Source organism: Bufo bufo, chromosome 3 (genome assembly GCF_905171765.1).
Source record: "Bufo bufo chromosome 3, aBufBuf1.1, whole genome shotgun sequence".
In the NCBI taxonomy this organism is placed as follows: Eukaryota; Metazoa; Chordata; class Amphibia; order Anura; family Bufonidae; genus Bufo; species Bufo bufo.
Window position 1 is genome coordinate 425,811,589 of NC_053391.1, and position 27,982 is coordinate 425,839,570.

At 41.3% G+C, this 27,982-nt stretch overlaps 1 protein-coding gene across 1 annotated transcript in view; it reads right to left on the reverse strand.

Annotated features, from left to right (window-relative positions):
• The window catches only part of FRMPD4 (FERM and PDZ domain containing 4), a 544,401-nt gene that overhangs the window by 15,419 nt on the left and 501,000 nt on the right, over positions 1 to 27,982 (reverse strand). The window contains 8 exon segments of the mRNA XM_040424984.1: positions 316 to 452; positions 930 to 1,049; positions 3,291 to 3,422; positions 10,950 to 11,012; positions 11,015 to 11,051; positions 15,631 to 15,634; positions 21,487 to 21,595; positions 22,053 to 22,098. Coding sequence (XP_040280918.1) covers positions 316 to 452; positions 930 to 1,049; positions 3,291 to 3,422; positions 10,950 to 11,012; positions 11,015 to 11,051; positions 15,631 to 15,634; positions 21,487 to 21,595; positions 22,053 to 22,098 — 648 coding nt within the window.

Below are 27,982 nucleotides of genomic sequence, written 5' to 3' on the forward strand. Positions count from 1 at the left end.
TGAACAGCTCACAAACTGCACATTTCAGAAATGCTGCCACACTTGGCCTGAAAGCTGATAATCATCCCTTTTTGCAACTCTGACAAATCGCCCCTTTTACCCATGACATCGAAGATATGTGTGCAGACAGCCTATCGCACACCTTATATACCCACAAAGCCAGCTGTCGAAACATGACTTTCTTCATGAACTCTGAGCTGCCAAAGTCTAAAGTAGGAAGTGGTCATAATAATGTGACTTGACTATGTATATAATATGCCTATAACAATATAAAAAGTACTGTGGATAAACAAGCAGATCTTTTATGATACTTACTCGATATATTTCAATGAGATTTTTTGTGTTTGCTTTGTGGTGACTGTTGCAATGTACATCTGTAATGCTGCCAATCTCAGTGCAATGTCATATTTCAGCTCTGGCCCAAATCTTTCTTGAACAACGTCATTGCAACTCTGTAATTGTCCAACAGATGGCGCATTAGACTCAGAATGACAGACAATATCATGCAGCATTTTAAAATTGATGTGCTTAACTTACACGAAGAGTATAATAAATAGCATCACTGTCAAAGTTCTGCATCAAGTACATCATAAGCTTGCAGGAAGAGTATCAATAAAACCTAAGTGTCATATAGCAGGGTCTATGAAGACTGAGCTCAATGTAATGGATAGGAACAAAATCTACTAAGATCACCTCCATCCTGTATGATAGCGTATTCATTTTTAATAATTTACATTAGAAAATGTGGCATTTCAGAAGGTCCCCTATACTGTTTTATTTTGTACCCTCTATACAAGAATATATTACTATTTTACCTAACTGCTATTAAACTGAACACTATGTAGACCATACAATATTGACACCTACCTTCCTCAGATGTAATCCACACGGGACCTAGAATATGTTGTTGCATGGTAAAGATTTCTTACCTGCACATATAAATATTCAAAAGCAACAGGATCCCTCCGAAGTAGGTCAATTGGATCCTTTGGAACAAAGCTAATTCTAAACAGGCATCTCATCATATGTGAGCTGGGTCTTTGAGTCACCTAGTCATTAGACAAAGATATTAGTAGAAATCTGAGTAACATACTTTACTTAAATCCTTTTCTTAAAAGTCTTTTTTTTATTATTCAGCTCCTATGCAAACCTATGTGCACCAGGGTTGCTAATGCTGTAGCTATATGGCTATTGATGATAAAAACATCCTTAGGGGCACATTTACTGGAGTTGTAATTTTTCCACGAGCATTGGAAACTCTAGTCTTCAGTAAATGTGCCTCCCTGTGTGCAGTCCGATCCTGCAGGCATGTATTACTTAACTCTACCTTCCTTCTCTGCTTCATAACCATAGTAGTTTGGAGTAATACAATAATGCATATTGTGTACTGTGCAACTTTGCTATATTTTCTGACATATCTAATTCAAATGTTTCTTATTTATTTATACCCAAACCTAATTTTAATATTATAGATGGTAACCATCATATGACAACGGTTTCTGTCACAACCTAGCCTCTGCAGCAACAATTTACTCCACCAAGTAAACATGTTCATGTACAGTGCCTTGCAAATGTACCCACCCTCCTTCGTATTTTTTCTGGTTTTTATTACAACCTTGAATTTAAGGGGGTATGGCCTCAATGGTGGCAGTGGTCATGTGCTGTGCCAGCGCACATCAACGCTGAGGTCATTATTTGCTGGTAGTAGCCAGTGTAGACATTGTGTACCATAAGTGGAGGAGAAGGGAGTTTGTTTTTTATTTTTTTAAAGAGATAAATAAAAACTGAACATCACTTTTGTTGTCAAACCCATATAGTTCAATCATGTGCAAAGTGTGACATGATCTGTCATATGATGTGACTATAAATATTCATGTTCTGAAGGGCCCTGAAATCTTCAACACTACTAAGCAAGAACAAGAAGGGCCAAGGAGCTCTACAAACAGGTCAGAGACAGAGCTGTGGAGAAGTGTAGATCAGGGTGTGAATATTTTATAATAAAAATCTCAAGCTTTGAACATCTCATGAAGCAAGATAAAGTCCATTATAACAGAATGGAAAGAATATGGCACAACTACAAATCTGACAAGAGAACTCATAACCTTGGCAAGAAGGGCATTAATCAGAGATTAAACAGAGACATAAACCATAACACTGAAGGAGATCCAAAGATCCAATATTGGAAGTGTATTTCCATAGGACCACAGTAAGCCATTGACACTACAGCGTGAAGCTTTATGGAAGAGACATTGCTATTTGTAACAGCGGCTTCTGTACTCCGCTGTTCCCCCACTTACCACCGTGGTCCTGGGTGCCCCGCTCAGCGGTGATCCTTCCGTCCACCACTGCAGTCCTGGGCTCTGTCGCTGTACGTACTGTGGTGCTGAGGAATCTGCTCCACAGGTTCCACTCAGCCCTGGCCACAGCAGGCTTGCTGCTGGTTTCTTGTTACACTGCCCTAGGGGCAGCGCGCATCATTCCCTGGGCTTCTTGGGTGGATCATGTGACCTCGCTGACCAACCCAGGCTCTCCTGCAGGTACTAAAGTGGCTCAGCCCCCTTCCCAGATACCTCAGTGTCAAGATCCTTGTGTTTGCTAAGTTCCTGATACTCATGTGTGCTCCTGACTTATACCTTGTTCCTGGATTCTGCTACTCGTCTGATCCCTGCTTGCCTGCCTTGACTCTCCTGTTGCCGACCTGAATTGCCTGACCTGTACCTGTGCCACCTGCCCTGATCTTTTGCCTGTCTGACTACGCGTCTGCCTCATCCTTCGGTCCTGCACTTTTGCTCCTTGTAACAACTTTGCCTGCCTGACTACGCTTGTACTTCTGGTACCTACTCAGATACCTCCCGATCTGCCTGGACCAGCTGCCTCGTGTGCCTTTCCTCCTCAAGAGGTAGCGACCTGGTGTTCCCCTCGGGAATGTCTATCCCCACCATCAGGGGTACTGTGAAAAATCGAGAGGTACACTTAGACAACGACCTTAGAGGAGGTGGGACACGTGGCACAGTGGGTTCACACCCGCTGGTTTGTGACACTATTTTGCACTTTCAAAGTTGTAGGCATGTTGCATAAATAAAATTATACAAACCACCCAAAAACCTGTCTTCATTCTAGTTTGCAATGTAACAAAACAACAAAAACACCAAGGTGTGTGTGGGGGGGTACTTTTGCAAGGCACTGTAAATCCATTATTAGCTGACATCTTTACTTTCATATGCAACACAATACAATACAATTTCTTATCTTGTTTTCATTGTTTAAAATATTCTGTAAGAGAAATAAACCTGAGTTAGTGTCTCCTGTTCATGTAACAAAAGGAGTTTGGTTCCAGCTCCCTCAGTTGTTTGCTCCAGCATCAAGGAAAAGTGTTCTATGCACTTTATTGAAAGCTTTTCTTGGAGTGTTAATATAACATCCTGTAAGAAAATCATACCATAAGGAATCTTGCTGACGAGAACGGTTGAATTAAAAAGTAATGTTAGATGCCATCCATGGAAATGATATCCATTGACTTCATTTTGCAGTCCTTTGTTGAGAGCCACAGTGGGTTCTTAATTGAGTTGAAGGCTCATAGCGCAACAAAATGGTTGTGCCAAGTTTAGAAGTTATCTTATTCTAAGGATAGAGGATTACTAACTGGTCGCTGGGGGTACAACTGATGACATGCGCCCTGCCACTCTATTCATTCTCTATGGGGGTGTCAGAGAGAGCTAAACACAGCATTTGACTATTTCCAGCGGTCTCAAAGAATGAATGAAGCAACCGGGCGCATGCTCGACCTACTGCTCTATCATATAGAGGTAAAAGGACCACTGTTCTTGGGATTGGTGAAGGTCCCAGTGGTTAATTAGTTGTGCTCTATCCTGTGGCTATGGGATAACTTTAAAACTTGTCACAACCACTTTAATTATAGGGTTGTCTATAGAAGACAATGGGGATATTAATCAAACTGCTGTAAAATAGAACTGGCTTAGTTACCCATAGCAACCAATCAGATTCCACCTTTCATTTTTCATAGCTCCTTTGAAAAATGAAAGGTGGAATCTGATTGGTTGCTATGGGCAACTGAACCAGTTCTACTTTACATCAGTTTGATAAATCGCCCCCAATGCCTTTACATTTTTAGAGACCAATGACATTGTACAACCATGTATCTGGGATAAATTGACAGAGAGAGCAAGGGTGTATGGACCATAGGGGAAGCCCAGGCAGTTAATGAGAACCTATTCAGGATACCCCTCTCGATAGGAATGGCCTTGTTAACAAACAAGTAGATCAGACAAAAGACTTGGGGGGCGATGCAAACAGCAGGCCCTTCTGTCCTGGATGACGACGCCTGGCACCGTAATGATTTATGCTACAGGACCTACTGATGGCAAGGAATCTAGCTGTGATCATGAGAAATAACATAATATGGGAAAGAGTACATGTATGAAAGCCCTTATATGTGACATTTTAAATGAGGCCTGTACAGGATTATCACCTCCCAACAAACAAGCAAGGAAGATGGAGGCAGATTTCTTGTTTAAACAGTCGACATTGCATTTCATTCATTCACTGACTGTCAAATCTACCAATGGATTACAAATTGCAGATTGAGTCAAAGTCAATACACCAATGGGTTATTATGTAGTTGCATTAGTTTCAGCAAGAACACATTAAAATAACGAGCATAGGAAATCATATTAATGTATATGTCATCCATAACTCTCTAAAAATACCTATGCAAATAAATTAATAAGATTCTAATTTGGGCTGCGGAGCTTTGCTTCTGCATGTGACATAGACAGATGGCATGGGTTGTTAAACAGGAAATGTTAAGTACAATGAGAGAAGTAATGGGAAAGCAGATAGACATTTTTTGGATTAGGTAGATTACGGCACCAATTAAACATTGCAGCTGCAATATCACAGTTTAGAGACTGATTGGTCCCGTTAATGAGACAGGGGGATCTGCAGAGGACCCAAACGACTTTAATGTCCACGACAAATCCAAGTGCTGAAACTTGATCAGAAATGTGATTCCCTCTGATAGGAGGATATTAACGCATAATCTACTTATAATGGCAATTCTAATTAGTGGCTGACACAAAGGAGGAAAGAGTATCTGGTGTATGTTTTGTTGTGGACCATGCAGCTTACCATTATGATTAAAATCACATTACATAACAGCAGTCCTATTCTGAGATGAAATGGTGCTCTATGTTGTAGAATGTGCACAGGAGGAATAATGGTAAAAAAGCATATATGCCACTGCCAGGTAGCATTGTCTCTCTAAAGGAAGCAGCTGATAATTATTTTTATTTTACCACTTAATAGTCCCACAAGGGGACTATAAGAAATAGTATTTTGATTGATTTTAAAATGCAATGCACTATCCCTATAGTGCATTGCATTTTAATGGCAATGCTATTCTGACATTGACCAGCAGGCTGCGCCAGAGAGGCGCAGCCTGCTGGAAATTACTCAAGGCTGGTCTAGGGCCTACATGAGACCCCAACCAGCCTTTGCACACATCGGTACCCCACAATTGCATTTGCGGGGTGCTGATGGGAGACAGAGGGAGTTCACTCCCTCTGTCAGCACTTTACATGCGTTTGCCGCCATTGCTCACGGCATGTAAAGTGTTAAACAGCCTGGATTGGCACTCCTGCCGGCCCGGACTGTTAGAGCAGGGCCGCGGCTCTCATGTGAGAGCCAGGCCCCCGCTCCCTGCTGGACGGGGGACCCGTGCATCGCTTAGACTAAGGACCCTTAGTGACCGCCGTAAAAACATGTATGGGTGGTCACTATGGGGTTAAAGGAAATATGTTGCCAGAAAATGACCAACTGTTGAAGTCAAGTTTTATGTTAAACATTTTAAAGAATGATTGGTGGTCTTTTAAAAATGTTCCATGTTATTATCTATACTTAAAAATAATCCACAAATCTGTCAGTTTTTGCACTGGCCACTAGGCCCAATAATAGGGTTACTTCTTAGTCTGTACAGATCACATCAGTACGCATCTCACTATCATCACAGGCAGGATAACAATCACAGATGTCACCTATATATAGATAACACAGGATCTACCATTCACAATAGGTGATTGTCAGAGCTTATCTCCTTCCTCCTTGTACAAACCTCTGCACAGGTCACAAAGCATGCTTTAGAGACACCCTCATAGAATTTAGAGAGTCTCAACCAGTCTATTGTGTCTATGGTCCGAGTGTCACTATCTGGAAATATTAGAGGTGACAAATTCCCCTTTTAAAGAATTCTGGAGCATTCCTTCTCCACCTGTGATACAGTTATACCCATGCTCAACAAAGGGCCTGTTATCTCGGAACTGGATATGTCCATGTTAAATTAGTAATTGTGCACTAGGAAAATCTAAGAAAAAAAAAAAAATCAGGATACAAGCATTTGTCATCCTGTACTGTACATGACCTAATACTTAGACTTCCTTAAGGTCCCTTTAGACAGGATGATACAGCAGGCGATTGTCAGAAAGGAAGCACTCCTTCCCAGCAAGCGCCTGCTTGTCAGCGGAGAAGACCGCTGCTCTTACCTGTAGCAATCTCCTCCACATTCTGGGGAGGAGTGATCATAAGCCATCACTTGTCCTCATACAGACTCGTTTTCTGGCAGCAGAGTGTGTTTACCCAGCACGGTCTGCTTCAGACAAATGATTATTTTTGTGTCCGCACAAATGATCTATTTTACCCGATTGCGCGTTCATCGTGTAATCGGTGGCACCTTTACACTGGCTATGAACGCTCGTTAGCCATTATCTGGTAGATTCCCAGACTTTCCTAGTGCACAATTACTAACTTAGCATGGACATATCCAGCCCTACATTTCTCCCTGCAGAGGTGGGATTGAGTATTAAATGGGACCTTTCAGATGTAGAATACATACATAGCCAAACGTAATAAAAGGACAGGCTGGCTATGCCAGAGTAAGAGATGTTGTTTGTGAGTGGGATATGACATTCATATACCCTAATGGGGCACATATAATAGGGGTTCAGTCTTCACAACACATTTTCTTTAATGGATTGATTTTAATTTATGCAGTATGGAGGGTCTAACCTTTTGAAAAGTCCTGCATTGCTGTGTGGTCCCTATATAATTAAACGGGTTTGGTCACTACAGGAAGTAATGACGTATTGCTAGACTATACTATCACTCTGTAATCATTTGGGGTGAAAATTCAGCTCCCCCACTGATCATCAGAATAGAGTGGTACACTTCTGCAGTTTTGGTGACTTTCCCTGCATAGCAGTGCTGGCTTTAGGCTTATTACACATCTGTATCCGTGATGACATCAGTGACAAGATGGTCAGTGGTTCCACTGTGAAGATGTTCATGGAAGGATCGGTGTTTGGTCTGTGTCCCCGTTTTTTTTTTTTTTACCTCCATGTGTCATCCGTATTCCACATATATTGCTCAGGTAAAAAATGTATTTCAAGAGCATCTATGTTGTGTTTTTTCAAGGACCCCTAGACTTTAATGGGTGTGATGGATGTGTAAAGGAAAGGGCATGTTTCCGTGGTGTAACCCGGGACCTTTAATGCATTCTAAAATCATACAAAGAATGCAAACCTCTGAACTACACCTTTCATTTTCTTTTCTCAGGACACTTTATAAATACGGCATATTGTCGTGGCACATCTGGCATAAGCCATATGTAATTTCACAATTTATTGACCTTTTATTAAATAGGTCCCTCAGTATATGTTTACAATAGCTCATCGTCAATTTGTGTTGTTTGGGAAGGCTACGTTTCATATAAATGATAAAACAATGACAGACTCTGTTCATCACTATTACAAGGTCAAGCTTTGGCAGATTGAAATCCGTGTATCTGGTGCTGAACGGCATTGATACTATGTTATTACAATGTTTTACTGAGATGAGGATGAGTCTCAAAACCATTAAAACAAATGTGTAGCTGAGTACAAAAGGTTACCAACTTGGTCATGAAAAAAATTGGAGAGGAGCTGCTGTCTGCCATAAAACCTGTAAAATACAAGCTGTTGTCTAAAGGTCTGGATACACTTGACAATGAAACCTGTGGACTAATTCTCTTCCCCCTGAAGTAATCATAGAATGAATCTCTATTGGCTATCACTTATACAATTGTATAGGCAATGCATAATTTATGCAATTCATGAATAGTTCAGGAGCAATTGCCACTGCTATAAAGACTACATATTCATTAGGAAAAGTGAGTTATAAGTGACCATTCTCCTTCAGCTATACTGTACATTAAAGGGTTCTCCAGGCCACCTTCAACCCATCCTAGAATGTGAGGAGGACTGGTTGCTTCACTTGCAGAGCTGCATGGGGGGCCTCACTACAACACCTGCCCTACGATAATGCCATAACAGCTGAGCTGCCAGACAGGAAAACTCACTAATATGTACTATACACTGCGTGCAGAATTATTAGGCAAATTGAGTATTTTGACCACATCATCCTCTTTATGCATGTTGTCTTACTCCAAGCTGTATAGGCTCGAAAGCCTACTACCAATTAGCATATTAGGTGATGTGCATCTCTGTAATGAAAGGGGTGTGGTCTAATGACATTAACACCCTATATTAGGTGTGCATAATTATTAGGCAACGTTCCTATTCCTTTGGCAAAATGGTCAAAAGAAGGACTTGACAGGCTCAGAAAAGTCTAAAATAGTGAGATATCTTGCAGAGGATGCAGCACTCTTAAAATTGCAAAGGCTTCTGAAGCGTGATCATCGAACAATCAAGCGTTTCATTCAAAATAGTCAACAGGGTCGCAAGAAGCGTGTGGAAAAACCAAGGCGCAAAATAACTGCCCATGAACTGAGAAAAGTCAAGCGTGCAGCTGCCAAGATGCCACTTGCCACCAGTTTGGCCATATATCAGAGCTGCAACATCACTGGAGTGCCCAAAAGCACAAGGTGTGCAATACTCAGAGACATGGCCAAGGTAAGAAAGGCTGAAAGACGACCACCACTGAACAAGACACACAAGCTGAAACGTCAAGACTGGGCCAAGAAATATCTCAAGACTGATTTTTCTAAGGTTTTATGGACTGATGAAATGAGAGTGAGTCTTGATGGGCCAGATGGAATGGGCCCGTGGCTGGATGGTAAAGGGCAGAGAGCGCCAGTCCGACTCAGACGCCAGCCAGGTGGAGGTGGAGTACTGGTTTCGGCTGGCATCATCAAAGATGAGCTTGTGGGGCCTTTTCGGGTTGAGGATGGAGTCAAGCTCAACTCCCAGTCCTACTGCCAGTTTCTGGAAGACACCTTCTTCAAGCAGTGGTACAGGAAGTCTGCATCCTTCAAGAAAAACATGATTTTCATGCAGGGACAATGCTCCATCACAACGCGTCCAAGTACTCCACAGCGTGGCTGGCAAGAAAGGGTATAAAAGAAGAAAATCTAATGACATGGCCTCCTTGTTCACCTGATCTGAACCCCATTGAGAACCTGTGGTCCATCATCAATGTGAGATTTACAAGGAGGGAAAACAGTACACCTCTCTGAACAGTGTCTGGAGGCTGTGGTTGCTGCTGCACGCAATGTTGATGGTGACAGATCAAAACACTGACAGAATCCATGGATGGCAGGCTTTTGAGTGTCACATTGCAAAGAAGGTGGCTTTATTAGTCACTGATTGTTTTTGTTTTGTTTTGAATGTCAGAAATGTATATTTGTGAATGTTGAAGATGTTATATTGGTTTCACTGGTACAAATAAATAATTGAAATGGGTATATATTTGTTTTTTGTTAAGTTGCCTAATAATTATGTACATTAAATAGTCACCTGCACACACATGATATCCCCCTAAAATAGCTAAAACTAAAACAAACTAAAAAACTACTTCCCAAAAATATTCAGCTTTGATATTAATGAGTTTTTTTGGTTCATTGAGACATGGTTGTTGTTCAATAATAAAAGTTAATCCTCAAAAATACAACTTGTCCTAATAATTCTGCACTCTCCTGTATACAAGTGCCAGAGTGTAGTTGAGGACCCATCCCCTAACCCCTCCACTATAGGTAGCTCTGCAAGTGGTGGTAACCAGGAGTTGAGGGATGTTTTGAAATGGATGTACCAAAGTGATATTGTATCTTAATGGTTTGTATACTAATGCAAAAAGGGCATTGTTATGTAAGGCTACTAATCTCACCTGCGTTTAGGTGCGGATCCGTCTGGTATCTGCACAGACGGATCCGCACCTATAATGCAAACGCTGGTATCCGTTCAGAACGGATCCGTCTGCATTAGTCCTGTCAAAAAAAAAGTCTAAGTGTAAGTCCAAATGGATCCGTCCTGACTTACATTGAAAGTTCAATGTGGGGGACGATCCGTTTACAATTGCACCATATTGTGTCAATGTAAATGGGTCCATCCCCATTGACTTACATTGTAAGTCAGGACGGATCCGTTTGGCTCCGCATTGCCAGGCGGACACCAAAACGTTGCAAGCAGCGTTTTGGTGTCCGCCTCCAGAGCAGAATGGAGGCGGAACATAACCAAACTGATGCATTCTGAATGGATCCACATCCATTCAGAATGCATTGGAAGCCTAAACTGATCCGTTTGGGGCCGCTTGTGAGAGCCCTGAAACGGAATCTCACAGGCGGACCCAGAAACAGCAGTGTGAAAGTAGCCTAAGTTGTGTGAAATACTGTATGTCCTATTCTCTCTCAGACAAGAAGCTGTTGCCACTACAGAACTAACCTAAAGAACCTGCCTAGGATTGAGTGTAACATCCATGCTGTACTTGAGATAATGCCTTTGTGGCTGCTGAGGGGTATGGCCTTTCTTTTGTCCAAGGACCCCTATCTCCTACATGCAAGCAGGTTGGATCATTTAGTAAGATGTATAATCTTTTAAAGAGGATTGGTCATTGGGCAAATTATACAGTAGAAAATAAGACATACATAATCTTGTATTTGATCTTACCTTTATAGAAGTACCACTGTCAAAACGAAAAGGATTTGGTTTGCCCATTTCTAAATTACACTTTTAGGAACATTTGGCATGAACAGAAGTGAATTGTCTTGACTGTGTCCTATGGAAATGTAAGGAAGAAACAGGTTAATTTAGCATATTCTTTTCCCATTACATTTTTAGATGATAAAGTGTAAACAAAACGGTCCATAGCTATCAATCAGTACATTTATTGAACAGTAAAGTAATCTGATCTCCATGACTATGTGACTTATTGACAACCATAGAATGGGTACAGTACATGTAGGCAGGATAATACCATGGACATATTTAAATCAGCATTACTGAATCAATACATCAGTGATAAGGGAACCTTTCAAGAGTGGGGATATATTAAGCAGCAAGTCAGCAGTCAGCTCTTGAACGTGGGGAAGAAATTGACAAGTGGAAGGATATTAACGACTTTGTCGAGGGCTAAATTGTAAGTGGCCTAGAAAACAGGGTCACATCATTTCCAAAATGGCAGGTCTTGTGGGTTATTCATGGTATGCAGTGGTTAGTACCTACCAAATATGATCCAAGAGAGGACAACAGTACACGTGTCATGGGTCCCCAAAGCTTAGTGATGTGGTGTCCGATGTGAAGGCTGACCAGTCTGGCCCACAATCCCAAATAGGGAGATTACTGCAAGCACAAATTGCTGGAAGTGAATACTGGCACCACAGCTAGCCTTTCTATTGGACTTTGTAGCCTATGATGTCCATGATGACCCGTCTCCTTCTTCCAAAAGCAGCCTCAATGGACCACATGAACATCAAACAAGATATGGGGCAAAAAAAGAAGGTGGTCCTGTCTGATAAATCCATGTTTTTGTTCACATCATGAGTACGACTGGTTTCATGGTGTCACTTGGGGAAAAGATGGCACTAGATGCACTATGAGTAGAAGATAAGGTGGTGGAGGCAGTGAATGTTCTGGGCAATGTTCTTGTTACAACCTTGGGTCCAAGCATTCACTGTGGATTTTTTTTACATGTTTCCACCTACTTTAAACATTGCTGCGTACAAAGTGCAGCCCTTTATTGTATGCCCCTAATAGCAGTGACCTCTTTCTTCAGGATAATGCACCCTGCTAAACGGCAAACTTCTTTTGGAATGGTTGAGGGAATAGGAATAAAGTTCAAGGTATTTTCATTGGCTCCAATTTCTCAGATCTCTACCCATTGAGCATCTGTGGAATGTGCTGGAAGAAACAAGTCAGATCCATGGAGGCCCCACCTTAGAATCTTACAAAGACTTAAAGATTCTGCTGCTAGTATTGGTGTCCAATAGCGCAACCGTTCCAAAGGTCTGTGTCTCAAAAGGGTCAGATCTATTTCAGGAAATGGGGGGGGGGGGGGGGCTAAAAATTATTATGCAGGTAGATCTAATGTTGTGTCGGATTAGTGTAAATAAAACAATTAGTAAAAAAAACTGAATGACTAATACAATGAAACACAATCTCTTTAAATCAGCTAACATAAGAAATGCCATTATTAAGACTATGTCCACAAATAGAAATGTTAGTGAGTATGACCTTGGATTGTGCACCTAAAATCTACAACAAAAGTACAAGAAGCATGTGAACTAATAGGTGCAGAAAACATATTGTGGATTGAGATCAAGAAGTGAATTTTGGATCTGCAGTGCAGTTTTAATCCACTGCCAAAGTAATACTGATAGAAAATCTACTTGTATCACATGGATTTAGCCCACAGATAACAAGCTATTTCCACAATGGAAATATCTACCATATATGCACAAGGCCTAATTCACACAGGCAGGGCGGATTAACCATAGACCATACATAGAAATCCCATCTCCCGGTGGGCCGATGGCACAGGGGGCCGTCTGAGCCCTCATTTTTGGCCGGCCAATTGACGTTTTTGGCTATGTTTTTGTGCTTTTGGCGGCAGTATTTTGTGATGGACTGTAGTATTTTGGCTCTGTTGGGATGCCATAATGGGCCTCAATATGGTATTGCTGGCCCTGCCTTCCATCAATTTGAACCCCGACAAAAGAATGGGGGCCCAGTTCCCAGTCCTCCCCTGCTCACAGATGTTTACAATAATAGAAGCATATACATGATTTTTCATGTCTAGGAAATCAACTCACTGTGTAAACAATATTAATTGGACAGTGAAAAGTGTTCAAAGGTTACATCATACCAGAGGCGTTAGTGATTCTTATACAGCAATTATACAGCTCCATTTGACCAGACCGGTGCCAAACCTACAGGTTGCCTCCAGAGTGGCAGCAACACATAGCCAAGATTTATTGTGCATGTGTATGGGGGTCAAGGACCTGCAACTTAGACCTATCAAGATTAGATTTTTTTAACATTTAGAAATATGCTAAATATATTCTCTAAAGCGTATCTTACATTTTACAATATTTTTCTTTCATACGATTTTCTGTCATACAAAGAAAGGAAATGTCAAAAACACTATGATGTTTCCTACCTTTCAGCTCTCCATTCCAGCGTAGATTTGAATAGCTAAATCATAGATTTTTCAGTGCGGTTTGTCAGCACCTCTATGGCAACCTGCGTATCTCAGATTACTCATGGTCCTCAGCTCAAAAGGGTAGCAGAGAAAAGGCAGTGGAGGACATTGGAAGCGTTAGCCAAGCCTTTCCCTGTCTCTCACTGCCACACTAACCATATTTTGCAAAATATAATATTGGTGTAGAACCTTTTGAATTGTACATGTCAATAGTGATGGATGAACATCTGCCGGGGCAGTTCGCGAACGCGATCAAATATTCGCGAACCGCAAGTTCGCGGCGGGTCCCATTCATGCAGACCCATTTTGCGGACGTGTGAATGGAAAAGATATCCCTCAAAATGAAAATAAAGTGCTCGGCGGCACTAAATGAGGTGCTCGGCGGCACCAAATCAGAAACGATTATGTCCTACCACAATCCGGGGGGGTTCCAGTGCACATCCATGAATCCAGGAGGGAAAGCAAAAAAAACATCCATCCCTGGGCTAGATGATGATGTGGTATTAAAGGACAGGGTGGACAAAGAACTGTCCCTGATATTGCCCTACAGGGGGGTGCTATTCTGGCCCTGATAGCCTAACCACAGACCACCTGCCCTGATAAGAGCGACCCCGTCCGGAACCTTACCCTATATAAAAATGGCCCTAGTAAGCCCCTAGCCCCTAGGCCCCTGACTTCCAGGTGATCACTATATAGATCTATGTGTTTTTGACTCATTATAAAAGTATATTATAAGTATATCGCACCCCTCTGGGTATCACACATATAGATAGCACACCTATACTAGTGCCTAAAATAACTTTTGAGACCCTATTAGCTAGCATTTGGTGTCCCTAACAGCCTGTCCCTGCTCCACACAGCAACCTCTTCGTACACTGGCAAAAGACTGAATGTAAAATGGCTGCCAGATCAGGTTTATTTATAAGGTAGGGGGTATGTCCATGTGCTGAAACATCTCAATTGGCTGTCCTGTACCACCTGATGGATGTGTCATGGGTCAAAGTTCATCACAATGTAAAAGAATATGGCGGGCTGCGAATTTCTCCATATGTTCGCATGTTCGGCGAATCGCGAACATGCAAAGTTCGCCGCGAAACGACCGCTGGGCGAACCGCAAGGCCATCTCTACACGTCAATACTACTAAAGTGCTTGTCCAGTTGCACAAGCTAAATGTCTATTTTGGACCAATGGTTTGAATGCTGTAGGGAGACGGTGGGTAACTTTTCTTTTGTGATAAAGCAGTGGGATGAAGTGTATTAGAATTTGTTGTGTCCTTATCACAAGACAGTTAATTGTATTAAAGCTGGTGATTCACTAATTAATAACAGATTTCATTGTGGATGTGACTCAGAAAAGCAGAAAAACAGTCCCTGTTCTCCTTGACGATTACTTTTCTTATCAAAGCACTAAACAAACTTTCTATTATTGTCAAGAAATCATTATGTGGGTTTGTGCTGAAAAAACTTCTAAAAATATTTGTGGGCTACTTTCACACTAGCGTTTTGGCTTTCCGTTTGTGAGCTCCGTTCAGGGCTCTCACAAGCGGTCCAAAACGGATCAGTTTTGCCCTAATGTATTCTGAATGGAAAAGGATCCGCTCAGAATGCATCAGTTTGCCTCCGTTCCGTCTCCATTCCGCTTTGGAGGCGGACACCAAAACACTGCTTGCATCGATTTGCTGTCCGTCTGACGAAACTGAGCGAAACGGATCCGTCCTGACACACAATGTAAGTCAGTGGGGACGGATCCATTTTCTATGACACGATCTGGAACAATAGAAAACGGATCCGTCCCCCATTGACTTTCAATGGTGTTCAAGACGGATCCGTCTTGGCTATATTAAAGATAATACAAACTGATCCGTTCTGAACGGATGCAGACGGTTGTATTATCTGAACGGATCCGTCTGTGCGGATCCATGATGGATACGCACCGAACGCGAGTGTGAAAGTAGCCTAAAGAGGAAAAATAACCAAATCATGCTGGTCATTGCTCAATATTATTTCTTTCAGCATGCTAGTTTTCCTATCATACCGCATAGAGGTAATTGACACAACAAACATTGTTGACCTTTTGAATGTACTATTAAGCCTAAATGGATCATCTCTTATAAATATAGCTTGTGTTAGATGGATTTTGGAAAATGGAACACTGCTGCTTGCTGCAAAATAGCAATAAATGCTGCAGATTTTCCATTCTTGTGATGAATTATTATTGTGCCATTAACATTTTTTCCAGAAGAGCTAGTGATAGCCAAGGCAGTATATCTGATGAAACACACCAAGCATTAAAAATACCATTTCATTTTAAATGAAAAAAAAAAATAAAAAAAAAAATAGATATTTATACAGTTTCCAGAGGTTTATATAGCTCCCCTTTTCTTGATGCTAGCAATGATGATAATGGTGATAATGATGATAATGACAAATGTATGTTATGAAACTACTAAAGGGGGAAGGGGAATTCAATATTATACTGTATTTACAGATAATGACAAACTTAGTACAGAATTTTCTGTTATCTTAGTGGCATAATAATAAATATAAAGGCATGCACTGGTTATATGGATAATATAGCACCAAACGGCAAAACAGACAAAGGAAAGCACTAGGGCCCAAAGTATTTAAAAAGGGATGGTGCTCAACTTTTAGTTTTGTGCTAGATTAGGCACAACACTAAGGCCCCTTTCACACGGGCGAGTATTCCGCGCAGATGCGATGCGTGAGTTGAACGCATTGCACCCGCACTGAATACCGACCCATTCATTTCTATGGGGCTGTTCACATGACCGGTGATTTTCACGCATCACTTGTGCGTTGCGTGAAAATCGCAGCATGCTCTATATTCTGCGTTTTTCACACAATGCAGGCCCTATGGAAGTGAATGGGGTTGCGTGAAAATCACAAGCATCCGCAAGCAAGTGCGGATGCGGTGCGATTTTCACGCACGGTTGCTAGGAGACGATTGGGATGGAGATCCGATCATTATTATTTTCCCTTATAACATGGTTATAAGGGAAAATAATAGCATTCTGAATACAGAATGCATAGTAAAATAGCGCTGGAGGGGTTAAAAAAAATAATATAATAATTTAACTCACCTTAATCCACTTGCTCTCGCAGCCCGGCATCTCCTTCTGTCTCCTTTGCTGAACAGGACCTGTGGTGACGTCACTCCGGTCATCACATGATCCATGACATGATCTTTTACCATGGTGATGGATCATGTGATGGATCATGTGATGACCGGAGTGACGTCACCACAGGTCCTGTTCAGCAAAGGAGACGAAGGAGATGCCGGGCTGCGCGAGCAAGTGGACTAAGGTGAGTTAAATTATTATTATTTTTTTTCTTTAACCCCTCCAGCGCTATTTTACTATGCATTCTGTATTCAGAATGCTATTATTTTCCCTTATAACCATGTTATAAGGGAAAATAATACAATCTACAGAACACCGATCTCAAGCCCGAACTTCTGTGAAGAAGTTCGGGTTTGGGTACCAAACATGAGCGATTTTTCTCACGCGAGTGCAAAACGCATTACAATGTTTTGCACTCGCGCGGAAAAATCGCGGGTGTTCCCGTAACGCACCCGCACATTTTCCCGCAACGCCCGTCTGAAAGAGGCCTAAGGCTAGGTCTACACGACGACATTTGTCGCACAACATTTTGTTGCACCAATGTTGCGTGACAATTTTTATAATGGCAGTCTATGGTGTCGCACTGCAACATGCAACATGCTGCGACTGCGACGCGACAGTCGCAGAAAATCCATTCGAGATGGTTTTTTTTGCGACTGTCGCGTCACAGTCGCAGCATGTCACATGTTACAGTGCGACACCATAGACTGCCATTATAAAAATTGTCGCGCGACATTGGTGCTACAAAATGTTGCACGACAAATGTTGCAGTGTAGTTGTGCCCTATCTGTCGCATGACTTATTGTCGCGTGACAAATGTCGTCGTGTAGACCTAGCCTAATGGAAAGCCTTTAATAAAGAGTGGTTGATGCCGCCAATTTCGTAAAGATCCTTTCTGTATTGTGGGGCCAACTCTCAGGAGGAGAACAACTTCTTGTCTACCTGTCTGTGGATATCACTTGGTGCAATCACGGCCATTACTGTTGTACAGGACACTTCTTTTATTTTATCAGCACGCCAGTTAGATCCTGTAGGCTCCTATGTGCAACCCCTGACCTCCTCTCCAAGACTTGAAAAAGGAGTATTTTTAATCAGAAATATGTTGTTTCATAGATGTATCAATAAAATAAATTTCATGTACAACAGTTGTGGCCGTGATGGCGCCAAGTGATGTCCACACACAAGTAGACAAGAAGTTGTTCCACGCACTATTTTTCTCCTATATGGAGAATAGTATGTAAGCATGCACAGGAGTCTACATACTAGTGTTCATCAAGAATGCAGAACAGCATATCATGTTGAAAAAACTAGAGTCTACTTTGTATACTGTATTGTAATATTAGATCATGTTCAATGCTCATTTATTATAGTGTCATATACAAGTATATTTCATGTTATACTGTGAGCTCACAATCCCTCCATTGACTGCACTGTCTACTATGATGTTTTATTGGCTACAGCGTATACACAGCAGCCAATCTGAGAAACAGAGCTGCAATGTGAAAGCATGAGGGAGTTTTAGAAGAACAGTTTTTGGACTCTCATAAGTTGAGTATCAGGCTTCCTCAGATTTCCTTTGAAGCTCAAACTACCATTTAGCTACAATTGAGGTGCCCCAAATGGATTTTACCACTGTTATAAGTGATAGCATATTGCCTGGTGATATCAGTGAGGATATGATTGCCAAAACCTCCACTGATCCTCAGACAGAAAGGTTACCAGTTTACTGGCCATTTGCAGGGGGTCTGATTTGTGCAGCAGAAAATTGAGTGTATATGCTGAAATTCTTCAACAGCAAAATCCATATCAAATGGTGCTCATTTGCTGTGAAATACATCACTGAAAAGTTGTGGATTTTCGGCAGATTTCACCCTCTGGGAAAAGGGTGAAATCTATGCCAGAAATCCGCTGAGGAAAAGCCAAAGTATGTACATCAACTATAGCCACGCCCTTGAAGTATTTCTTACATAGTGGTGATGTGCCACGCAATCATGCAGGGAAAAAGCTTAAAGGGCTTTGAATACAATTTTTTAGATCTCAACTTAACTTGATGTGAAGCTATCACAGCAGTAACTATGAGGGACTCCAGTTAAACCAGAGTTAGAGAGCATTAGGGCTCATGCACACAACCGCATGTATTTTGCTATCTGCAAAAAACGGATCTGCAAAAAATACAGATGAAGTCCATGTACATTCCATATTTTGTGGAACGGAACAGCTGGCCCCAAATAGAACAGTGTGATCTTTGTCCGTAATGTGGACAATAATAGGACATGTTCTTTTTTTTGTGGACTGGACATACAGAAATGCAATGAACACGAAGTAACTTCCATTTTTTTTGCGGAACCATTGAAATGAATGGTTCCGCATACGGGCCACAAAAAAATGGAACGGACACGGAAATAAAATACGTTCGTAATACGGCCCTAACTCAGTTTTCCCCTGCCAAGATGTTACAATTTTAAATGTCATTTCTTAAAAGAGTGCTATGACAATATCTAATTTTATCTTAAAAATAAAATCTGGAACTGCTGTTTTTTATTTTTCAAATTAGAAAATAGCATTATTTTTTGTTTTGCTGTAGCATTGTCTTAGAAATGTGAGATTATATCATGAAGTATGCTATACAGTGGATATAAAAAGTCTACACACAATGAGACAAAGATAAATAATTTCAGAACTTTTTCCACCTTTAATGTGACCTATAAACTGTACCACTCAATTAAAAAAACAAACTGAAATCTTTTAGGTGGAGGGAAGAAAACAAAAAAAACAACTAAAATAATGTGGTTGCATAAGTGTGCACACCCTCTTATAACTGGGAATGTAGCTGTGTTCAGAATTAAGCAATCACGTTCAAAATCATGTTATCAGCATACACCTGTCATCATTTAAAGTGCCTATGATTAATCCCAAATAAAGTTCAGTTGCTCTAGTTGGTCTTTCCTGAGTCTTAGTCGCATCCCAGAGCAAAAGCCATGGTCCACAGAGAGCTTCCAAAGCATCAGAGGGATCTCATTGTTAAAAAGTATCAGTCAGGAGAAGGGTACAAAAGAATTTCCAAGGCATTAGATATACCATGGAACACAGTGAAGACAGTCATGAGAAAATATGGCACAACATTGATATTACCAAGAACTGGATGTCCCTCCAAAATTGTTGAAAAGATGAGAAGAAAACTGGTCTGGGAGGCTACCAAGAGGCCTACAGCAACATTAAAGGAACTTCAGGAATATCTGGCAAGTACTGGCTGTGTGGTACATGCGACAACAATCTCCCGTATTCTTCATATGTCTGGGCTATGGGGTAGAATGGCAAGACGAAAGCCTTTTCTTACAAAGAAAAACATCCAAGCCAGGCTACACTTTGCAAAAACACATCTGAAGTCTCCCAAAAGCATGGAAAAGGTGTTATGGTCTGATGAAACTAAGGTTGAACTTTTTGTTCATAATTCCAAAAGATATGTTTGGAGCAAAAACAACACTGCACATCACCAAAAGAACACCATACCCACAGTGAAGCATGGTGGTGGCAGCATCATGCTTTCTGGCTGTTTTTCTTCAGCTGAAACTGCGTCCTTAGTTAAGCTAGAGGGAATTATGAACAGTTCCAAATACCAGTCAATATTGGCACAAAACCTTTAGGCTTCTGCTAGAAAGCTGAACATGAAGGGGAACTTAATCTTTCAGCATGACAACGACCCAAAGCATACATCCAAATCAACAAAGGAATGGCTTCACCAGAAGAAGATTAAAGTTTTGGAATGGCCCAGCCAGAGCCCAGACCTGAATCCGATTGAAAATCTGTGGGGTGATCTGAAGATGGCTGTGCACAGGAGATGCCCTCGCAATCTGACAAATTTAGAGTGTTTTTGCAAAGAAGAGTGGGCAAATCTTGCCAAGTCAAAATGTGCCATGCTGATAGACTCATACCCAAAAAGACTGAGTGCTGTAATAAAATCAAAAGGTGCTTCAATAAAGTATTAGTTTAAGGGTGGGAACACTTATGCAACCATATTATTTTATTTTTATATTTTTTCAATTGATTTGTACAGTTTATAGGTCACATTAAAGGTGGAAAAAGTTCAGAAATGATTTATCTTTGTCTCATTTTTTTACATCACAAAAACCTGACATTTTAACAGGGTTGTGTAGACTTTTTAGATCCACTGTAAATAATTAGATTAAGTTTGATAAAGCTTGTGAAAAGAAATATAAGCACTCATATTTGTGGCTTCACATTATGCAATTTGGGTAGATACTAGTAATATTGTTTACACAGTGACACCTTTTTTGATTGTTATGGTTAGGGATGAGCGAATCGACTTCGGATGAAACATCCGAAGTCGATTTGCATAATACTTCGTTTGAATACTGTTCGGAGTGAGCACTCCGTACAGTATTTGAATGTATTGGCTCTGATGAGCCAAAGTTATTAGTTTGCGAACTCTCACGAGACTTTGGGTGATAACTTCATAAATTGATTTACACTGTAAAAAAACATTTCCTGAACTCGGGTTCGGTTCAACTGAACCTGAGTTTCAGAAATGTTTTTTTACAATAGTAATTGATTTATGAAGTTATTATGCAAAGTCTCACGAGACTTTGCGAAGTAATAACTTTGGCTCATAGGAGCCAATACATTCTAATACTGTACAGAGCGCTCGCTCCGTACAGTATTCAAGCAAAGGGTCACATGAACCTCTATAATTGCCCTATTATGGTTCCCTACAAAGCTGAGGCCTAAGATAGTGGGAGTCTAGATGAAAATTACAAAAATAGGTTTTAAGAAGATAGGCAAAGAATATGAAGCCAATGATTGGTAGTTATCTTGGAAACCTGTGGTAAATAATAGTTGCATACAACACTTACCGAAACCTGTCCATTGATGATCACTTCCTCTGAAAATCGAACCTTAACAGGATTGGACTTCAATCTTGCCTTTTTTGCTGCACTAATAAATGCTGATTTTGGTGACTTAAGAAAAAAACACAAGGCAAACTGTTAACATTATTTGTCATAATCAAGCAATTGTTTAATAAGAAAGCAAATACATTATACAAGTAGAAAATATATATAGAATAAAATATGGAGACTAGAATATAGATAGACATAAGCAAATTTCTTGAAATTTGTTTTGGGTCGGGATTGTAGCGAATATGTCGGCAGATTCAGCTTGGTTATGAATAAAATGACTTGAATCTAGAGTCCTCAGATTGCCTGGAGAAATAAGGGACCACCGCACCATTTAGACTCCGGGTGGGCAATTAGGAGGAACATGGGGCTTGACTCTCCCTTTCTAGTGACCAGTGGTTATCCCAGTATGGGGCACCCCAGTGATAAGAGATTTAGCTTCTGTAATGTGGATAGGTGATAAAGGTCCATTGTGGGTCAACCCCTTTAATGGTTAAACATTCATTTATGTTCTACTCACTGGGTATGGTTGCACAACTGTAAGAAGTATTGATTCCTTGCAGCTTCTGTAAGAAAACACACAAACATGTGATATATTAAGTGTTAATAATAATAACAATCACAATTAGTAATATTTAGAATAAACCAAGGAAATACACTGTAAAAGTTTGTATTAACTCTGTAAGAATGATAATAAATACATTAAAATTGTAAAATTGAAAATAGAAAGCCTTAATATTGCCTTGTATGTACAACAATACAATGGCAAAAAGAGATAAAATTTCCAATAGCAATATTTTAATGTCCTTTTCCATTACTCTCCCTCTCACAGAGCCTACTATTTTCCGTATAATCTTAAATGTCCTTCAACTGCTCCATGAAAATTCCATGTAAATGGTTCACTCAGGACTAAGTTTTACTGTACAGTATTCTTTTGTTGCTAAATGATATTTTAACAGTTTTCTATTCAGCAGCATTGTCCATTGTTAAGTTAAAATAGTTCATGAATCCTTCGAGATGAATATTTCTCTTTAGGCCTTGTTCTACTAGGACTACAAATGGGTGACATATTGGTTTCTAGCACTACACACTCCAGCACAGCCCTGCATAAGTTTGTGCAGTATGGATTTACACACATTTTAGCTGCAATATTTGTAAAACCTTTGAGTCAGCCTTAGGGTACAGCACATGGTCAGGTTTGCCTGGAAGCCAAAAACAGGAGAATTATTAACTTCTGTAAGGGTACTTTAACACTTGCGTTTTTCTTTTCCGGCATAGAGTTCCGTCCTAGGGGCTCTATACTGGAAAATAACTGATCAGTTTTATACCCATGCATTCTGAATGGAGAGCATTCTGTTCAGGATGCATCAGGATGTCTTCAGTTCAGTCTTTTTGACTGATCAGGACAAAGATAAACCCGCAGCATGCTTCGGTTCTATCTCCGGCCAAAAAAACTGAAGACTTGCCTGAATGCCGGATCCGGTATTTTTTTTCCATAGGAATGTATTAGTGCTGGATCCGGCATTCAAAATACCGGAATGCCGGATCCTTCCGGTGAAAAAAATAAATGCTGGATATGTTTTTCCAGATGACACCGGAAAGACGGATCCGGCATTTCAATGCATTTTTCTGACTGATCAGGCTTTTTTCAGACTGATCAGGATCCTGATCAGTCTTACAAATGCCATCAGTTGGCATACATTTTGCCAGATCACTTTGCCACAAGTGTTAAAGTACCCTAAGTTAAGATTTTTCTCTTTTTATGAACTGCATGAGGAGACTTGATCATGTGGTTGTACCCTAATGGAAATATTGCCTGGTCTGCAGAAACTGCTGAGTTTCTTCTGAAATATCAACATGTTGGCTAGTTTGTTCACTTTATGTGCATGGTCAAGATGAATTCTTAACCTTCTCTGTCTGTAGTTGGGCAGCAAGACATGCCACCTGCAAAAATAGAATATTTCTGGAGGAAAAAGGTATGCACAAAATAAAAAAAAGCTTATACAAGTTTCATAATTTCCCTTTAAGACATATTTTGCAATTATGAGGAATCTTCCAGTGACATTGTTCTTGGGATTACTGACGTATTGTACTTGTCTTTTGAAGCAAATAATCAGCAGGACACATTCATAAATTACTTTAATTTTGAGCAAAGTATTAGATCAGAATATGCCATGGGCTTAAATTGACTAAGCTAAGTAAATCTTCTTTCATTCTTTAATGTCTTTCATTAATGTGAAAATGATGGAACACAGGCGTTTGAGCAATGATTTGTGTTGCTAAAATAGTCTAAAATACAAAGCATTCTTGTGGTGCATCTTAAGAGGCATTCTAAAAATATTAATGGCAATTGAATCTGCATTAAAAGGGACAAGGAAGATGCATAGTCTAGAAAATGAAATGAAATAAATATGTATACAGATGTATCAAACCTTAGCATCTAATTGGTTATATGCACTGTTGCAGCAAACTGTAAACTGAAAAAATTCCAGCAGAATTGACCCTCTTAAAACTTAACTTTTACTTAGTTCTAATTATAAAATAATACCATATAGTCTCTGGTATCGTACCGTTCCTCCAGATAGTCACACATACTGTTATTTTTAGCTTCCCTAAATACCCCCATACCAGCTGTTTGAAATCGGCGCTTAAAGGAACGCCAGGCAGTCACTTCCGGTATACTCATTGCTGGGCAACCGGACGTCTTGCTTACTGTCGTCGCATCAATCAAAAAGGTATATTTGCTCTTATCTGTGCAGTCGTTCAGAAATAAACCCGATTATACTATTTTAAAGTTTACATACATTTCAGAGTAAACTGACACCGTTTAAAGGATACCCGATACAGTTATGAGTCCCCAAAATATGGGTAATTACAATATCAGAGCCGCATCATATAGCAAGAGGATGTCTGTTAATGATTGACCATATGTGTAATCGACAGTTTCCTTGACACCCCCCCATATTCTGCTGGAGTGCCACAGGCAACATTGCAGCTAGGGTATAGCGGGGGTTTAGGAAAGAGGGGTATAAGGGAAGATCAGTGTGGACAAATATCAGAGAATATATATATTATACACCATTCCACCTAGGTGCAAGCCCTGGATAGCGGGCAGCACCAGGCGTCTGTGTGATATTAGACGCCAAACAGTCAAAAAACGGATACTTCCCGTATCCTGCCAATTTATCAAAACTCATCATACCGAGAAGGCTTATTCATGATCAGAGTGATCAGACTGGGGACATCCTCCACAAACTATAAAAAACAAGAGAAGGTAAGTCTCTCGTTAATTCCAAGAGGTACCCGATAATTAAACCGGTGGATCCACATACATTCTTTCTGGAGAATTTTACGATCCCAGTCACCTCCCCTTGGGGATGGGGGGGATCATGTCCAAGATCAAAAACTTCAGACAGTTGAGGTTACCACCATGGACATCGTTAACATGTGACGCAACCGGAGTGATGTTTTTCTTAACAACGTCGTTCACATGTTCGCAAATCCGTCGCCTGACCTCTCTGATGGTTTTTCCTATGTAATCCATAGGACATGGACACTGGCATACGTACACCACCCCTTTGCTCCTGCAGTTAAAGAAGTCTCTAATTTTAAAGGTTTGTCCAGTTACCGAACATGTGATCATTTTGGCTGTAGAAATGAATGCACGTGCCTTGCACGATCCACATCTATACATACCGCAAGGTTTGCGGTCGAGCCACGTCCCCACTGCACTTGGTGTCGTGTAGTGGCTGTGGACCAAACGGTCTTTGAGGCTCCTCCCCCATCTATATGTGATGCTGGGTTGTGCAGTAAGCACATCCCTAAGGTCGGGGTCCATATGTAAGATGGGCCAATACCTTTTAAGAATTGAGACAACCTGTGTGTTTGCTGAGTCAAAGGTCGAAATAAGGCGTATTAGCTGTTGTCCGCTCTGTGTCTTAGGTCTAGGGACAAGGAGTTCTGTGCGGTCCTTATCTAGGGCATTTTGAAAGGCCCCCCTAAGGATCGTTTGGGGGTAACCCCTTTCTTTAAATCTAGTCTGAAGTCTTTTGGCTTCACCGTGAAATGTCTCATTCTCAGAGCAATTCCTCCATGTACGGAGGTATTGGCCCCTCGGTATACCCCGTTTGAGTGGTATGGGGTGATGACTGTCCCAATGAAGCAGTGAATTGGTTGCAGTCTCCTTTCTGTACATGCCCGCACTGAGTCTCTCTCCTTCTTTTGTGACGAGCACATCCAGGAAGGGGATGCGATGTAGATCAGATTCATATGTGAACCGCAAACCAATATCATTGGTGTTAAGGGCCGCTACGAATTCTCTGAGTTGCTCTGACCCACCCTTCCATACGACTAAAATATCGTCAATGTATCGTGTCCAGAAGATGATCCTTTCGGACCACCAGGTTGATACATCTGGAAACACGTATACATCTTCCCACCAGCCCAGGAAGAGGTTGGCATGCGTGGGGGCACACGGGCTCCCCATATCCGTCCCCCTGAGCTGGTGGTAGAAGCGAGAGTTAAATAAAAAGAAGTTGTGGGTCAGAGCAAACTCGAGAAGTCTGAGAATGAAGGCGTTATGGGTTCTGCAGTGAATGTCCCTGGTTTTCAGAAAGTGCTCCACCGTGTATATACCTTTGCTGTGTGGAATAGAGCTATAAAGGGACTCGACATCCACACTGGCCAATAGACATCCTGGGTCCACATTAATAGTTTCGATCTTGCTGAGGAAGTCCATCGTGTCCCTCGTATATGACGGGAGGGACACGACGAACTGCCCCAGCACCCGATCGATGTATACACCGCAATTCTGGGTTAGTGAATTCACCCCAGAGACGATCGGACGACCCTTAAGCGGTGTGATACCCTTATGGACCTTAGGTAGTCCGTAAAAGGTGGCTACAGTGGGATGAGCAGGGAGGAGAAAGTCATACTCCGCTGGGGAGATAACCCTTTCTACCAGGGCTCCAGTTAGAATGTCTTTAAGATCGTCAAAGAAGCAGGTGGATGGATTAGCAGGCAATATTCTATAACCCTCCTTGTCCTTCAGGAGATCAAGACACATACTCTGGTAGGCTGTATGGTCGAGGATAACCAGATTCCCCCCTTTGTCAGAGAGTTTGATTATGATAGATTTATCATTCTCAAGCGAGATTAATGCTCACATCTCTGCCTGAGAGAGATTGAAATGACGGGGAGATACGTGTCCGAGTTGTTCCAGGTCATTAATCACCATTTGTAAAAAGATGTCCACACACTCATAGTTCATGGCTGGGGGCATCTTGCCACTTTTAGGTTTAAGGTCGGTAAATGGACCCTGACCCGGTCTTCGGTTGCCTTCCTCCCCTAGCTCACATAGTGTATGCAAAGCCATGGAGTCCCTCTCGCTCAGACTAAGCCTTTCACACGTTTGTCTATTACTATCTTTGAAAAACTTGTGCCATTAAAGGCGCCGGCTGAACAGATTTAAATCTTTCGTCCAAGTAAATAGACAGAAGTTTGTAGTGGGTACAAATGACAACCCTTTGCTTAATGCATTTAATTCCAGTGTGCTCAGTGTACGTGTCGTCAAATTGATGATCTGAAGACCTCCCCTCAGACCCTGTCCGTCCTGCCCCCGTCCCGAAGCTGGTACGGGGCCTGACTTCTTTCTAAAAAAGATGGTTGTGGGGAAGAGAGGCTGTTGGAGGAGGAAGCAGCAGAGAAAGATGATGGGCCAGCGGGGTATCCCATTCCCCCTACCCGGCCCCTCCCACCGCCTCCCCCCTCTTTCTGCCATAGTCTACCACGTCTCTTAGTTTGGGTACCACCTCTGCCTCTGTATGTACCCGCTGATGGTTCAGTGTCAGAGGAATCTATCTCAGATGTAGATATCTCGGATGTTGCTGGTTTACTTTTGTTGGACAATTGAGTATACGCCCGGTTCTCTCTGAACTCGGAAAGATCCCGAATAAATAGTTTATGTTTTCTCTCTTTTATAATATTTTGGAATCTTTCAACGGATACTTGAAGCGAGGTTTCCCGTCTCGCAAAGTCGGGATTGTCCTTAAATGTATTTTTGTCGTATGGAAGGGTGGGTCAGAGAAACTCAGAGAATTCGTAGCGGCCCTTAACACCAATTATATTGGTTTGCGGTTCACATATGAATCTGATCTACATTGCATCCCCTTCCTGGATGTGCTCGTCACAAAAGAAGGAGAGAGACTCAGTGCGGGCATGTACAGAAAGACGACTGCAACCAATTCACTGCTTCATTGGGACAGTCATCACCCCATACCACTCAAACGGGGTATACCGAGGGGCCAATACCTCTATACATGGAGGAATTGCTCTGAGAATGAGACATTTCACGGTGAAGCCAAAAGACTTCAGACTAGATTTAAAGAAAGGGGTTACCCCCAAACGATCCTTAGGGGGGCCTTTCAAAATGCCCTAGATAAAGACCGCACA